At 46.6% G+C, this 16,577-nt stretch overlaps 1 protein-coding gene across 1 annotated transcript; it reads right to left on the bottom strand.

Annotated features, from left to right (window-relative positions):
• Window positions 1–3,063: 3,063 nt before the first annotated feature.
• LOC135152177 (uncharacterized) lies at window positions 3,064–7,089 on the bottom strand. The gene has a single exon (XM_064092011.1). It carries the CDS (start codon window positions 7,087–7,089, stop codon window positions 3,064–3,066), a length of 4,026 nt encoding a protein of 1,341 aa, XP_063948081.1.
• Between the last annotated feature and the right edge of the window lie 9,488 nt (window positions 7,090–16,577).

The following is a 16,577-nucleotide window of genomic DNA, read 5'->3' as shown; positions in this document are numbered from 1 at the left end:
CCCGGTGAGGAACCACATCAAAGAGATGTCTCCGGATATGGCTGACCGGATGATTCGGGCGGCTTTTCAACTTCCCCCCGAGGTCGAGTGGAGGTGGCCTGAGCCCGGGGAGATGATATATCATCGACCCGAAGACGGTTTTGTTCCGGTATGGATGGAGCATCTTCGGTCCGGGTGGAATCCCCGGTGGCACGTTTTTTTCAAGCACTTGTGTAAGTACGAGTGGAAGATTTCTCCAATGCAGCTGACGCCGAACGCGGTCAAATGGATGACCTGGTTCTTGTGGGCGTGTAACAAGATGAACTATTATCCAACGTTGAAGCTGTTTCACGTTTTGTTTCAGTTTAAGAAATCCGGGGTGAGGCCCTTGTACGAGCTTCGCTTCCGTTCGAAGGAATGTGGCCTGGGGACCGGGCTCGTGAGTCCGGTTATTCACCAAAGTTCGCTGAAGCTTTGGAATGGTGAAGTGCTTATGCTGAAGGGTCTGGATCTGGCCTTTATGCCGTATATAGAGACTGATGATAAGAAGGTGAGGACCGACTTCGGTGCCCCGGGTGCTGATGGGGAATTCCGGGCGCAGTTGGTCGAATTCTGTACTTGCATCGGGTTCCAATTGATCCGGGATACATTCATGCAGCATGACAAGCTGCATGAGGGTGGCAGTGAGTTGTCTTCTTTTCTTGCTTTTTTACTTTGCTTCTGTAGTGTCTTGTCCGGGTCTTTCTGTTTATAGCTTGCCTGTTCCCTTAGTTATGTTTCCTTAGTATGATATTGTTGAATTTGTACCTTTGTTACTTGCCTTTGACCCGGGTTCTCTTCTTTTTGGCAGGTCTCCCATACTTTGATCCGGATCTTTGGGCTATCATGTCTGCAAAAGATTCTTTCGCCGCCGCTCTTCGGAATTTGGGAGGTGTGCATGTGGCCCCGAAGCCTCAGCCAAAGAAGAAATCGGGGAAGAAGGGGGACTTGAAGAAAGGGGAGTCCGGGTCCTCCCGCCAGGGAACGGAGGGTACCGGGAATTCCAGTGCTACCCCGGGTGTTACTCCGGATCCGGACCTACAAATAGAGGATCCGGAGTTGGTCGCTGATGCTGAAGAGGTGGAGAGCCCGGATCAAGGGCCAAAGAGAAAGAGGAAAAAGACTGGTGCTGGTTCTTCCCAAAGGCAAGTAATTGATATGACGGTGGAGGATCCGGGCAAGTCGGCTATGGAGGTGGTGGATCTTGGAGTTGAGATTGAGGGCGGTTCCCGGCCGGCCCCTAAATTCGGCAAGTACCCGGTTAAGAAGGTGCTCGGGCTGATGTCCGAACTCCCCTCTGACCAAGACTGGGAGATGATGGAGGACGAGGGTCTTGCTTCGAATTTCAAAGAAATCGGAAACTTGTGGGGTCAGGTATCTTACAATCCGACTCCTCTCTCTCCTTTTTTTTTGTACTTTGCTTTCCTTCTTCATTTTCGTAATTTCCGGTTTTATTGACCCCGGTATCCTACTTCTTTTTTAGCTTGGTGGTCGTCTGGCTGGGTTCAATACCCATGCCTTGAACAGTTTGAAGAAAGAGAGGGATCTTTCCGTGAAGAGCCTCGCTCGGGTCACAAAGCTGGAGAAGGATCTTGATGTGGAGAGGTCAGCCCGGGAGGCTTTGGAGTCCGGGGTGGCTTCTAAGATCAAGGAGGCTGAAATCCGGAAAGAAGCTGAGCTGGGTCAGAAGATCAAGGACGCTGGGACCCGGGCTGACAGCGCTGAGAAGAAAGGCACCGGGCTGGAGAAGGAAGTGGCTGACCTGAAGAAGCTCTTGGAGGGGAGAGAGGAACCGGAGAAGGTCATTGAGGAGTTCCAGAAGTCCACCGCTTATGTGGATGCCTTGGCCGCTGCTGGAGCTCTTGAAGTTGTCCGGTGTTGGCATGTTGCCGAGCGGCACATCAAAACTGACCCGGAGGCTTCCTTGCAGAGCTTTATAGAGCTCAATCTGGCTGCTAAGGATAAAATCAAGGCTGGGAAAGGAGAACCGAATCCTTACAAAGGCCCCTCTCCTAGCTTTCTTCCTCCTGCTAATCCGGGTGTCGATGCTGATCCGGATTCTTCTTCTGCTGATTCTGAGCCGGCTGATGAGACTGTGGCTGATGAGACTCCGGCTGACGAAACCCCTGCTGATGAAACCCCTGCTGACTGATCCTCTTTTCTTCAGTTTATTTGTATTCAGTTCTAAAGACAATGTTTTGTAACTTAATTCTATCCGGATTCGAATGCTTGGACCCGGTTTCGGGATTTTAAATATTGCTTATGTGTGAATGCTTTCGCTTTTGTATATCACTTGTTTAGATGTTTTGCATATGTAGCTTTATACTTAGGAATTTTTCTAAGTAGAATTGTACAGGTGGATCCGGGCAACGTGTACCCGGGTATGATTGGTTAGATAGCTTTTATACTTAGGAATTTTTTCCAAGTAAACGAAACAGGTGGATCCGGGCAACGTGTACCCGGGTATGATTGGTTAGATAGCTTTTATACTTAGGAATTTTTTCCAAGTAAACGAAACAGGTGGATCTGGGCAACGTGTACCCGGGTATGATTGGTTAGATAGCTTTTATACTTAGGAATTTTTTCCAAGTAGAAATGTACAGGTGGACTCGGGTAGTATCTGCCCGAGTTGATTACTTACGTAGTTTTGTAATTTAGAAAACTTTCCCAGAAATAATAATATGTGGGCCCGGGTAGATCTTTCCCGGGTTGCCTGTTCTCTTTAGCTTTTTACTTAGAAATTATCTAAGTAAAATGACTGTATGGATGGACCCGGGCGGGTTCTCCCTGGGTTGATTGCTTTGAATATGTTTGTACTTAGAAACTTTTCCAAGCAAATGAAAATGGTGGACCCGGGCAACGTTTACCCGGGTTGATTGCTTGGTTGCCTTAGAAAATTTCTAAGTAAATAGTAATATAGATTTATCAATAGCAAAAGACTTCATTGATATTAAGACTATTACACAGCTCTGAGAATGATCAAAAGTACATGATTGCTTTTAGGTATATATGGCTGTCTTCTAGGATCCTTCCTTCTCGTTGATTTTACTGATAGAACTTCCTCAACCTAAGACCATGCCAAGTGTTTGATACTTCGGATCCGTCCATGTGTTCGAGCTTGTAGGTACCCGGCCTTAGGACTTCTTTGACTTTGTATGGGCCCTCCCATTTTGGCATTAGCTTGCCTGTGTTGGTTGGATCTGAGGCTTCGGTGTCTCGTAGGACCAGGTCTCCTGCTTGAAAGTTCCTGACCCGGGACTTTTTGCTGAAGTGATCCCGGGTCTTTTCCTTGTATTTTTCCATTCTTGCGATTGCCTGATCTCGAACCTCGTCTACCAAGTCCAAGTTGACCCGGAGTCCTTCCTCATTGGCAATTTCGTCGAAGTTGATCACTCTGTGGGAAGGTGACCCGACTTCGATTGGGAGCATTGCTTCCGTTCCATAGGCCAATTTGAAGGGAGTTTCTCCGGTGCTTGTTCGAGGACTAGTTCGGTATGACCAGAGGACATGAGGTAGTTCTTCTGGCCACTTGCTTTTGCTTTCCTCCAGCCTTTTCTCAATTCCTCTCAGGAGGATTCGGTTGGTAACTTCCACTTGGCCATTTCCTTGAGGATAGGCGACTGAAGACTTTTTATGCTTGATACCTCTTTCAGCCAGGTAGTTTTCGAAATCCGAACCTATGAACTGGGGTCCATTGTCTGAAACCAGGACTCTTGGTAGTCCGAATCTCATTAGAATGTTATCCATGAACCGGATGACATCTTGCTGATTGATTGTCCGCATTGCTTTGGCTTCGACCCACTTAGTCATATAGTCGATTGAAACTAGCAGGTATCTGAGATCTCCTTTGGCCCGGGGAAAAGGTCCCATGATGTCTATCCCCCAAACAGCAAAAGGGATCGGGGATAGGACCGAGGATGGGAGGACCGGGCTTACCCGGGATACATTGCTGAATAGTTGGCAATTCTTGCATTTCTTAACGAACTCGACGGAGTCTTGATGAATTGTTGGCCAGTAGTAGCCTTGCCGGATGATTTTATATGCCAGGCCTTTTGCCGACATGTGATCTCCACAGATCCCTTCGTGAACTTCTCTTAGACAATATTCGGCCTCCTCCGGACCTATGCATTTCAGGATTGGGGATGAGTAGGTCCGGCGGAAGAGTGTTCCTTCTTCGACAAAAAATTTGGCCGCCTTAGCCTTCAGCCGTTGTGCTTTCCCCTTGTCCTCGGGTAACTCTCCCTTCTCTATGTAGTTGATCAGGGGAGTCATCCAGGTAGGGTCGTTGTTGATTTCGAAAATTCCTTCATGTTCTATTGTTGGCTTGTGCAATTCTTCAAAATAGACTGAGCTATCCAGGTCTGCTGAATTTTGGACTAACCTGGAGAGGTTGTCCGCTTCAGCATTTTCTTCCCTGTTGACTTGCAAGATCTTGCATCCGGGGATCAGAGTGAGGTAGCTTTTTACCAAGGCTTGATACTTGGTCAAGGTCGGGTCTTTGGCGAGGTATTCTCCATTAGTCTGCCTGACCACGATCTGGGAATCACTGTAGATGGTGAGATTTCGGATAGACAGGGTCCGGACTAATTTTAACCCTGCTAGAAGGGCTTCGTATTTCGCTTGGTTGTTGGTTGCTGCGAAACCGAAGGAGATTGCTGTTTTGATGGTGAACCCATCCGGGCTCTTCAGGATTAGCCCGGCTCCTGACCTTTCGGTTGTTGAGGAGCCGTCAACATGGAGTATCCAAGACCCCGGGTTAGGTTCTACCGGGGCTTCGGGTTCAGTTTCCATGGGAGTTGCCTGGTTTTCTGGGAAGTTGCATTCCACCACAAAATCCGCCAGGACCTGGGCTTTGACTGCTGTCCGGGGTAGGAATGTTAGGCTGAACTGGCTAAGTTCGATCGCCCAGTTTACTAGTCTCCCGGAGATATCTGGCTTGTGAATGAATTTCCTCAAAGGTTGGTCTGTGACAATCCTGATTTCTCTTCCTTGAAAGTAGTGTCTGACTTTCCTGGAGGCGGTGATCAGTGCAAATGCGAATTTTTCTAAGTTGGGATATCTGGTCTCCGCATCCTTCAAGACTTGGCTAACATAGTAGACAGGCTTCTGTTGCCCAGCTTCTTCCTTGATCAGCGCCGCCCCGACAGCAAGGGGTCCGGCTGACAGGTATAGGTATAGGGGTTCTCCGGGTAAGGCTTTTGTCAGGATTGGGGGTTTGGACAGATACGCTTTGATTTCTTCAAGGGCTTTTTGACAATCCGGGCTCCACTCTACTGACTTCTGATTTTTCGCCCCTTTTAACAATTCAAAGAATGGTAGACATCTTTCAGCAAGTTTTGAGACAAACCTTCGAAGTGCTGCTAGGGACCCTGCTAGCTTCTGAACTTCCCTTTGAGTCCGGGGTGGTTGCATTTCTTGAACTGCCTTGATCTTCTCCGGGTTGGCCTCGATACCCCGGTTGCTCACCATAAACCCCAGGAATTTTCCAGCCTCTACTCCAAAGGTGCATTTGTCCGGGTTGAGTTTCAGTTTAGTCTTTCTCATGTTCTCAAAACATTCTTTGAGATCTGAAATGTGGCCCGGGACTGATGTTGACTTGGAGATGATGTCGTCGACATAGCATTCCAAATTTCTTCCAAGTTGGTCTTTGAAAATTTCATTCATTGCCTTCTGGTATGTAGATCCGGCGTTCCTTAACCCGAAAGGCATCAGTTTGTAGGCGTATACTGCCCGGTGGGTTATGAAGGCTGTTTTGGCTATGTCTGTCGGGTTCATCTTAACCTGGTTGTACCCGGAGAACGCATCCATAAAGCTTAACATCAGGTGTCCTGATGTGGCATCAATAAGCTGGTCTATGCTTGGTAGAGGATAAGGGTCCTTGGGGCATGCCGCATTCAGATCCGTGTAGTCAACACACATCCTCCACTTGCCGTTTGCTTTCTTTACCATGACTACGTTAGCTAGCCACTCCGGGTATTTGATCTCACATATGATATCCGCCTTCATCAACTTGCCAACTTCCTCATCTATCGCCTGTTGCCTCTCCGGGGCGAAATTTCTTCGCTTTTGTTTGACCGGCTTTTTCTTAGGATCTACATCCAAGCTGTGCATTGCTAGGGACTCATCCAACCCGGGCATGTCGTCCGGGCTCCAGGCAAAGACATCTGCATAGTTCCGGAGCAGTTCGATGAGTTCTTCTTTGAAAATGGTGTCCAGGCCTTTCCCGATTTTGACTTTTCTTGTCGGGTTGTCTTTCTCGATCAGGACAGATTCGGTTTCGACCGCAGCTTCAACCTTAGTCAATTCTTGTGCCGAGATCATTTGTTGGATCCGGGCGTCAGTGTTCTTTTCAACAAAATTTTGAGCTGGGCTCATGGTTGCTTTCTGGTTGCTTTGTCCAGGATCAGGGTTGGTTGCTCCCGGGTTCTGACTGCCCGGGTCTAGGTCGATGACCTGGACTTCACCTTTAGGGTTTGTTCTCGGGTAAGGCCGATGTTTTTTGTTACTTCTCTGTTTTTGGAAGACAGTAGCCTTTCTCTTGTTGTCCATATGGGTTTCCGCCATAACCAAGGCTTGGTTGTAGCACACCCCGGCTGTTTCCGAATCTCCTTTGACTTCCCCTACCCCGAACGGAGTTGGGAATTTGAATTTCAGGTGCGTGACAGAAGTGATGGCTTCGATTTTGTTCAGACCCGGACGGCCAATGATCACATTGTAAGAGGAAGGAGTGTCTGTGACATAGAATTTGATCATATGGACGACCTGGGTTGGGGCTGTGCCAAAACGAACCGGGAGGTAAAGGGTTCCTAGGACCGGGACAATGCTGTTCCCGAATCCGTATAAGGGGTCCTCCCTGTAGTCGTTCATCCGGATGTTTCCTAGTTGCATTCGGTCCATGGTATGTTTGAAGAAGATGTTTGCTGAAGAGCCGTTGTCGACTAGGATCCGTCTGACCTCATTCTCGGCTATATCCAAGGTTACCACCAGGGCCTGATTGTGACCCCGGGTGACGCCCTCGAAATCCTTGCTGCTGAAGGAAATGATTTGTTCGGGGAAGGCTTGGATGGACATGACTTCTTGACAGGAGTCCGGGCTGGGAGGAGGGGAACAGGATCCGCCCAGTACTACGTTGACAATGTTCTTTTGTTTCCCCGAACCCTCTCCCTTGTTTGCTGTGTTCCGGGCTATGTATTGCCCCATGTTGCCTTTGCTGATTTGCTCTTCAATGAAATACTTGAGGGATATGCAGTTTTCCGTTTTGTGACCGTGGGTGCCATGATAGTCACAATATCGGTTAGCGGGTCTGCTCTCTGGAGGAGTCTGCATAGGTTTTGGTGGGTAGTAGAAGGGTTTGTCTCTGATTTCTTTGAGTATATCCAATCGGGTTCTGGTTTTGGCTCTCTGGTTGCTTTGTTTGGACCGGGGTCACTTCTGGACCCGGATCCTGGTTGGCTGGTTCTTTTAGAACCTGAATGCTGGATGAAGTTGGTTTGTCTATCTGGCTTGAATTTCTTATCCTGATGGTAATCTTTCCTGGGTCTGTCCTCGACCTGTTTTCCTCTTGGGCTGCCCTGTCTGGTCATTCTCATGGCTTGGAGTACGTCGGTTTCTTTGATGAATTTTGCTGCCATGGCATAGGCAGCCGCCAGGCTCTGGGGTTCTTTGTTGATCAACTCAACCACGTATCTCTCATTTTGTTCCGGGTCTAGGTTTCTTCTGAAAATGCTCAAAGCCTCACGCTCGTCTAGGTTGGAGATTTTGTTGATTGCTTCCTGGAAACGTTTCATGTAATCTGAGAGTGCCTCATTGTCATACTGACGAACTGTTTCCAGGTGACACATATGAAGTTCGTGTGTCTTGTTTGCTCGGAACCTTCTGAGGAAGGCTTCCCTAAAATCTTTCCAGGACCCAATGCTTCGGGAGGGGATCCGGCTAAACCATCTCTGGGCCCCCCCTTGAATGTGGATGCGAAGAAGCGGCATTTGGTCAGATCATTGTAGTAGTAGATCAGGGCTATCTGTTCAAAATAGTGCAGGTGTTCCTCCGGGTCACCTAGTCCATTGAAGGATTCGAAGTTGTAGTGTTTCATGCCTTTTTGTCGGGGAATGGATTCCAGGGAGTGGCTGAAAGGAGTCAGGGTTCCCCCAATTTCGAGCCCGGAATCATTCCCAATTTTCCTGTTGAGCTCATTGATCATGTCTCTCAAGTTGGTCAGCCCGTGCTCATTGTTCTCATCATCGGAGATGAGCTCGGGTGTCGGCTCCTTTCGGTACCGCTTGGACCGGGATCCTTTTGTCAACTTCTCCTCCTCGAGTTGAATCCGGAGGGCGATTTTTTGCTCAAGTTTTTCCTCTTCCTCTTTTCGGATCTGTTCTTTCCTTTCAGCCAAAATTTTCAACCGGGTTTCCTCACTTTCCTTTTGTTTCTTTTTCTTTGCTTTGTCTCCGATCCGGTCGAAGACGGAGCCCCGGGACTGATGGCTGTTCCCGGAGTCCTCGGATTCACCGATGTCCTCAAGTCTGCGGTTGCTTTCCCGGCGATCATGGTACTGCCGGATGGCTTCAGCCAACTCTACATTGGTGAGCTGGGATAGGTGGAGGGTGGTGACCGGGACATCGGTGTACTTGTACTGGTTTGCTTCGATCGTGACCCGTGCATCAATGGGGTTGATTGCTTGGTTCTCGTCCGGGTTCACATGGGTGAAAAGAGGTCCTGAGGCATGATCCTGGTTCGGGTTATCCTGGTCTGTCTGAGGGTTATCCGGGTTCTGGGGAAGACCCAGGTGGGAGCGTGTCCTTTTTGTCATGGTTTCAAGAACTCTCACAGGGTATATGGTTGCTGTTTCGGTGGTAGTGCCCACAAATAGTATAGGTAGTGACAGGATGATAGAAATAGTGTGTACAGGTAGTCAACTTACTATTTTCAGAAGTATCACAAATAGTTAAGTGACAAAATGTGTGCAGGTGTGAGACAAAAAGATTTTATGTGCTACAGACAAGATTAGGGCTTTGCTCAGACAGGGTTTGCTATCATGCTCTACTACAGACAAATTTAGGGTTTTGTTCAGGTAAGGTTTTCTATCATGCACATATCAAGAAAAGCCATGGCTGAGGGTTTTGAGAAGCTGGGTTTTTTGTGAGAGCTTACAGGTGTGATTTTGGACCCCCGTTTCGGGGGCTTGTTGTAGGAGATGAGTCCAGTGGCACCGTGACCACAGGATAGAGGACACCTTCCCCTCCTTCTAGCGCCAAATGATAACTCCAGATCCCGTTCCGGTGGTTCCTCCGCCGTGCACTGGTGTCTTGCGGTGTAGCTGCTGGTGGGTGTCTGCAAAACAACACCGGAGGGGGGTTTGAGCCCCGCGGCGCCTTCGGCGTGAGAATGAGTGCAGGTATCGGGATATAGGAACAGGAAATAAGCTATCTATATGTGGTGGGTGAAGGTGGTGTATGGTGGTTGCTGGTGGCTTAGAGTGTTTGAATATATGCTGAGTGTAAGTGTGTGTGCAAAATGAGTGTGGAGAGTGAAGTTACCCTTAAACTCTGGATCCTTGGTCTATTTATAGGCCAAGGATTAGGGTTTAAGGATGCGTACCTGGATCCTGGTCCTACACGTGTAAGGGTTTGATCCCCTACACGTGTCCAGGTGTCGGCGTAGGAGTAGTATTTTGGAATGTTCCCTGGCTTGTCTCTATCGGCAGTAGTTGACCGTTATGTTTTGTCTTCATTGTGTCAGTCTGTGACTTGTGCAACAAGTGTCGGCTGGTACATGTATGGATCCCGGTTGAGGAGTATGGTTAAGTCGTACCCGGGTCCAACACCCCTCCCGGGTGATGCACCCCGGTAGGATTGAGAGATTGCGCTTTCCGGGGATCATGGTCCTCGTGTGGGCCCGAGTTTGGACAACCCGAGTTACTCCACATCACAAAGTGTGTGCCATCTTCGAATTACGGGTACAAATCGGTCGATATAAGTTTCAAAAAGACAACCTTACTCAACTATGTTCAAATTATCTAAAAGTCACTTCAAACGAATATTCAGTATAACCCTAACAATATATACTTTTCGAAAACATGCTAACACCAACTACTCCTATAGTTCAAGTGAGGGAAAGACAACTTAGCTAAAACACCTCTATTTTTGGATTTTTCAAAGTTTTCATTTTTTAGGGTTTTCATTTTTTAAGAATTACACTAATGCCCTCCCCATACCTAAATCATGCATTGTCCTTAATGTATGCAAAAGAAAGAATTGAAATGTAAGAGTAAAGAGGAAAAATACCAGAATAGGAGATGAAAGGATTTTTATTAACTACTGAAACACTTACACAACTCACGCACTCACACATTTCCTTCCCCATAACTGAACTTCATGAGGGAAGGTTCTAAAAAGGAACCACTTCAGCCGATTCCAGAAGGAAATATGGGAGGAAGCTTCGAGAAACAGTCAAAATGTGTACAAAAAATTTTAGGCACAAAGACTTTCTCTAGCATGTGACCATCGTTTACCTCTATAAGACAAGTATCACTAATGTTCTCCCTAAACCAACTTAACACTTCTTTATTATCAAGCAAATTAGAGACTATGCAATTTTGGTTATGGGATAAATCACTAGGAATGATGTAAGAAATAGTGTCATGTTTTCCAAAGGCGCTATGTGAGTAATGGAACAACGAGTCAAAAGTCGGTGGTTCACCTACATGACTCTCAAATTCGGGCCTAGGGCTCGCACTAACAATCTCGGGTGGAATTTTCCATTTTGAACAAATGTCGTTCAATTTTCCTAACAACTCCTCCGAGGTCAACCCTTTCAAAAACTCATGATACTCCCTATTATTCCCATGGTTGACTTTGAAATCCTCATCCAAAAGAGACTCAATCTCACTATCCTCGAAACTAGACCATGTGACAAACTTGTTGACCAAATTAACCCCTATCGGTTGTTCGTAAAGCTCGTTGGGTTCTTTTCCTACATTGAAAATGTTTAAGTCAATGGTCATGTTTCCGAATGTGAGCTTCATTGAACCATTCCTACAATTAATTAAGGCATTGGATGTAGCAAGAAAAGGTCGTCTTAAAATTATACGAATTTGGTTCTTAGGATTTGAGACGGGTTGAGTCTCGAGAACAACAAAGTCAACAAGAAAGATAAAATCACCAATTTTTATCAACACGTCCTCAATAATCCCCTTTGGCATTTTAATGGAACGATCGGCAAGTTGAAGGGTCATATTGGTGGTCTTGAGATCCCCTAAACCTAGGGCTTGGTAGACCAAGAAAGGAAGAATTTGTAGGACAACCGGTGTCCTTATATTTCACGGGAATTTGATTCGAGAGAATCGAGCTTACTTGCGAGGTCAAAAAGGCTTTCTTAGGAACATGGTTGGTTCTCTTATGGGTACACAAATATCTAGACACTTAGCATAAGAAGGAACTTGTTGAATGGCATCTAAAAGAGGAATGTTTATCTTGACTTTGAAAACTTCTAGGATTTGTTCCATTTGGGCCGATTGTTTTGGAGGAATGAGTCTTTGTGGGTAAGGAACCCTTGGCTTGTAAACTTCTTCATTGGGCTTTTGAGACATGGGCCCCGGGCTAGGTTCACTCATATACTCGCGGATTCTGGAACATTCGGGCTTATCATTATTAGTGCTAGACAAAGAAGGATTTTTTTTAGGAATTGACTCCTCATTTTCATTCACTTGCTCGCCAACCTTGTTATCGAATTGATTTCCTGACCTTAGAGAGATGATAGCATTGACATTCTCGTGAGGTCTTTAATTGAGAGGAAATTTTGGGTCCGCCTCGGGTTGACTCAGGAATTTGTTTTTCTCGCGCTCACACAACGTGCTGGCTAATTGACTCAATTGGGCCTCTAACTTAGACACGGCTTGAACATTAGAATTCAAAATTTTCCTATCTTTGGCTTAGGGTTGTCATGAAATTTTGTTGAGATTGAGTCAAATTAGTTTGCGATTTAACTAAGGCCTCAATGCTTTTCTCTAAGGAGTTAAGTCTCTTATCCAACTCATTAAACCCGGGAGGATTTAAGGGAGCTTGACTCGGGTTTTAATAGTTAAAAAGGATTGGAATTAGGCTTTTGAAAATTGGGTTGTGGATTTCGAAAATTTTGACCTTGGGTCCACGAGAAATTCGGGTGAGTCTTCCACCTGGGATTGTAAGTGGGTGCAAACACGTCATTCCTAAGACTTTGGAACATCGCATTTACTTGTTCAAGTTCGTGCGAAGGTGGGGTTCTGGGATTTTGGAAATTGTAATTAGGGGACATGGACATTTGTGGGGGAGATTTACTAGTTTCTAAAGCTTCGAGTTTCCTAGTTAGGGTAGCTAATTTGGCATCGGTTGCCACATTATTTCCTATCGAATGCAAACCACTAGCGCTAGATGACTGAATTGACTTTTTGGGCTCCCTAGTCGACTCCCACATCATAGTCTTTTCCGCTAAATCCTCGAAAAATTCCCACCCTTGGTCCTCATCTTTCTCCATGAATTTGCCTTGGCACATAGACTCTAACAAAGTGGTTGTTTGACTATCTAAGGCCTCGTAAACAATTGTGCAAAGTCTCTGTTATGGATCAAAAATCGAGGGGTGAGCTTCGTGCTTTTTGACTGATCTCGCGAGTCGGAACTCAGACGGGTCCTCACGAGGTGCCTATGTATCTTCAGCGGGGTGAAGAATCAAGTCAAAAAACGTAGTTCTATTTTGGAGGGGTAGAGCCCTTTATATAGATGTCTCAGGGTTAGAGACTGATTAGAAGTAGGATCCCTGGTGTTAGAGTCCTAGTAGAGAATAGGTATTTGAGTCAGAGATAGGATAGGACTGATCCCTGATCCTTATCTTGAGCTGCTAGAGGTTATCTAGGACTCTAGATAGTTATCCACGAAATTCAGAGTTCTTGTACGACTCTCGGAGTCCTGGACTCATCAATCAGACTCCTAGTAGGACTAGGATTCGAGTTCTGGGCCCTGGCCGGGCTGTGGGCTCGAGTCTTGAGATTGGGCAGCCCACGTTTCCCAAACGTGGATGCCCAACGGGCTTTTTATAACCTCAATCTGCTAGTTACAAATTTTGGGTGTTAAACCCAGAATCCGGGCCTAATATTCAGGCCTTTAATCAGACCCGGGCTCAAAATAACCCAATAATTTTTAGGGCCAATTTCAGACCCATATCATTTGCCCCCCAACTTTGGATAAGTTTCATAGAAACTTTTCTAAAGTTTTAGAGCATTTTAGACTACTTATCGAGCCCATTCTGAGTAAAGTCAGCCACCTGGGCCGATTATGGACACTCCTCAGTCGAACCGAGGCATTTTGGGGAACATCAAGTGTTCTGGGGCGCTTTCCGAGCGTTTAAGGGGCTCTTCTCGGGCGCTCTAGGGCGCTCGACCTCGCCCAGGTCAATTTAGGGCGCATTGGGGGCCCAGGTCGACTCTGGCGCGCACCTCAGGCGCACCTCGGGCGCTCATGGTCATTCGACCTCGCCTAGGTCGATTTAGAGCGTTTTTAGGTGCCCAGGTCGAACGCTCGGGCGCACCTCGGGCGCTCTCGAGCGTTGGGTGTTTTTTGACACCGAAGTTGATTTTCGACCTCACCCAGGTCGATTTAGGGTGTCTTAGCTGCCCAGGTCGACGCTGATGAGGTCCTCAGGCGCACCTCGGGCGCTCTTGGCGCTCATGGGGCGCTCATAGGGCGCTTCTAGGGCGCTCTCGAGCGTTGGGTGTTTTTCAACACCCAAGTTAATTTTCGACCTCACCCAGGTCGATTTAAGGCGTCTTGGGTGCCCAGGTCAACGATGGTGAGGTCCTCAAGCGCTCCACGGGCGATCTCCGGGCTCCTGGGGCACTCATAGGGCGCTCCAAGGGCTCTTATCGGGCGCTCTCGGGCGTTGGGGGTTTTTTAACACCCAAGTTGATTGTGGACGTCACCCAGGTCGATTTAGGGCGTTTTGGGTGCCCAGGTCGACAATGGTGAGGTCCTCAGGCGCTCCTCGGGCACTCATAGGGCGCTCCCAGGGTGCTTCTCTGGCGCTCTCGAGCGTTGGGTGTTTTTTAACACCCAAGTCTGATTGTCGACCTCACCCAGGTCGATTTAGGGTGTTTTGGGTGCCCAGGTCGACAATGGTGAGGTCCTCAGGCACTCCTCGGGCACTTTTGGCGCTCCTGGGGCGTTCATAGGGTGCTCCCAGGGCGCTTCTCCGGCGCTCTCGAGCGTTTTGGGACTATACATAGTTTAAACATGGATTATGCAACCATTAAGTGTATTCATGCTTGATTATGACTTGTTAATGGTATGAGATAAGATTAGGCCTTAATCAAGGTTTTAGGGGCATTTTACTAGGCTAATCCCTTGATTAGGGATTTATTAGGTTTTATACATATTTTATACATGAAAACATGTATAAATATTGTATTTTCATTTATTTTTAGGCTCTAGGAAAATCTAGATGGGAAAATTAATTCTAAAGTCCCTGAATTATAGGCACTTTTTTTTAGGTCCCTGAACTATAAATGTCAATTCATAAGTAATTCAACTTTTGATTTTTTCCTATCTGGGTCCTTCCGTTAGATTTGGTTTGACGCCATTAGTTCTTCTTAAGTTCATGAGAATCAAAGATAACTTTGAAGGTGATTCCGGTATCCAAATTTGAAGCTTGAGTAATCAAATTGTTCGTTTTTCAATCCCCTATCCATCTATACCATCAAAATTTAGTTTGGTAATTTTCGATTTTTGAGTTGAATATTAGTTTTCATTTTAATAGCTTTTTTTCGAATTCTAATGATGTAGATTGATAGATCGTGTGATTATGAGCGTGTTCACATAATTTTCGTGATTTTTAGTGTTCAAATTAGCCTCGTCGGAAAATTCGAGCTCACCGGATTTGAGCTTTTCCGACCAAGTTCGTCAGAAATACTAACGGCGTCAAATCAGATCTAACGGAAGGACCCAGGTAGGAAAAAAATCAAGAGTTGTATTACTTATGAATTGACATTTATAGTTCAGGGACCTAGAAAAAAAAAGCGCCTATAGTTCAGGGACTTTAGAATTAAGATTCCCAAATCTAGATCCTTCTAAAACCTTCTAGATAGGCTTTTTCTTGGGCTTGGGCTAGTTGACCTGTAATAGCAGGTCACTTGGCATGTTGACCTGTTAGATGACCTGTTGGCCATCCTATAAATAAGTGAGCATCCTCATTTCTCACTTCTCACTTCTCACTCTACAAGTTTACAACATCTCTCTAGAATTCTCTCAAGCCTCAAGCTTTCACCACCAAGGTTCTTTCGAGCTCAAATGGCTGATCGGGAAGCATCACGCTTGGCCAAGATTTCCAAGGCCAAGGGCACCTCCTCCAAGTCCAAGAGAGGTACTTCTATAATCATAAACTCTTCTTGTTCATCTTTACTTGATTTGATCAATATTATGCGGGATGAATACCCCTCCCTAGCCGAGCTAGGTTCTTATGGCTATGCTGCCGATTGTTCGCCTTCGTTGGCTAAGGTCTATCATAGATTGCTTAACTTTCCCAAGGCTTATTCCATGGTCCGTGCCGAACCTGGGGATAGGACCTGTCATTGGGATCCTCAGCACTTGTTTATATACAAGCATTCTCTACTAGCCGAACTTAGGTTTCCCCTGCATCCCTTCATCCCTAAGCTCTTAGCTGATGTGGAACTCAATCCTTGCCAATTGATGCCCAATGCTTGGCGTATAATCCATTGTTTCATGGTTCAGTGCCTATCTAAAGGCCTTTCCATGTCTATCCCATTGTTTCGTAAGATTTTCCAATTCAAGAACTACCCGACGGGTTCTACGGGTTGGGTTCTTATTAGTAATCGGCCTGACTAGCCTCATATTTTCAACAATTCCTCCATTCCGGATAACAACCCTCGTTGGAAGAAAGAGTTCTTCAAGCTAACACTGGGAAGGGGGAGATTGGGGAACTCTATTCAGATCCAAGTTTTGTAAGGTCGTTGATGGGAGTGTCGACTCCATCCACCTATCGGATGTCGAGAAGGCAGCCTATGCTCAATTGGTCAGAGACAATGGCCAATCCAAATGCTGGGATCTCCTTGATGAGTTCAATCTTAGAAAGCTTGGTCTTTCAAGGGTTAGTGATGAAGGTATAAACCTTTTTTTACACCTAGGACATTTCTCGGGTCTACCCCATTATTCACGACTTAACTTAATTCTTGTTTTCCTTTTGCAGCTGCCACAAAAATCAATGAGCAGAATGCGCCCCTCCAAGATGAGACGGGGCGGATGAAGCGGCATAGGTTGGCTAAGGACCCTCGGGTCCTTCGGGAGTTGCCCGCCTTCCTTCAACCTCATTCAGCGGAGGGCGGATCATCTAGTCAGCCCCGGGCTTCCAAGTCTCAAGCCTTTAAACCGGCTTGGGGTTTTCGAAGGACTGATTCAGTGCTGGGATCGACTGTTCATGCCTCTGATTGGTCCCTTCACTCTATTACCCCTGCCGACTACCATGATGTGGTGCTACAATCGGAGATCGAGGGGATTGATGGCCTTGGCTCTCAAGCCCTTGCT

Source organism: Daucus carota, chromosome 4, assembly GCF_001625215.2.
Source record: "Daucus carota subsp. sativus chromosome 4, DH1 v3.0, whole genome shotgun sequence".
In the NCBI taxonomy this organism is placed as follows: domain Eukaryota; kingdom Viridiplantae; phylum Streptophyta; class Magnoliopsida; order Apiales; family Apiaceae; genus Daucus; species Daucus carota.
This window is presented reverse-complemented; position numbering and strand designations above follow the sequence as displayed.

What these genes read in the sequence shown, in the direction of transcription:
- LOC135152177 (XM_064092011.1), bottom strand. Translation starts at nt 7,089, where the DNA reads ATGTCCATCCAAGCCTTCCCCGAACAAATCATTTCCTTCAGCAGCAAG.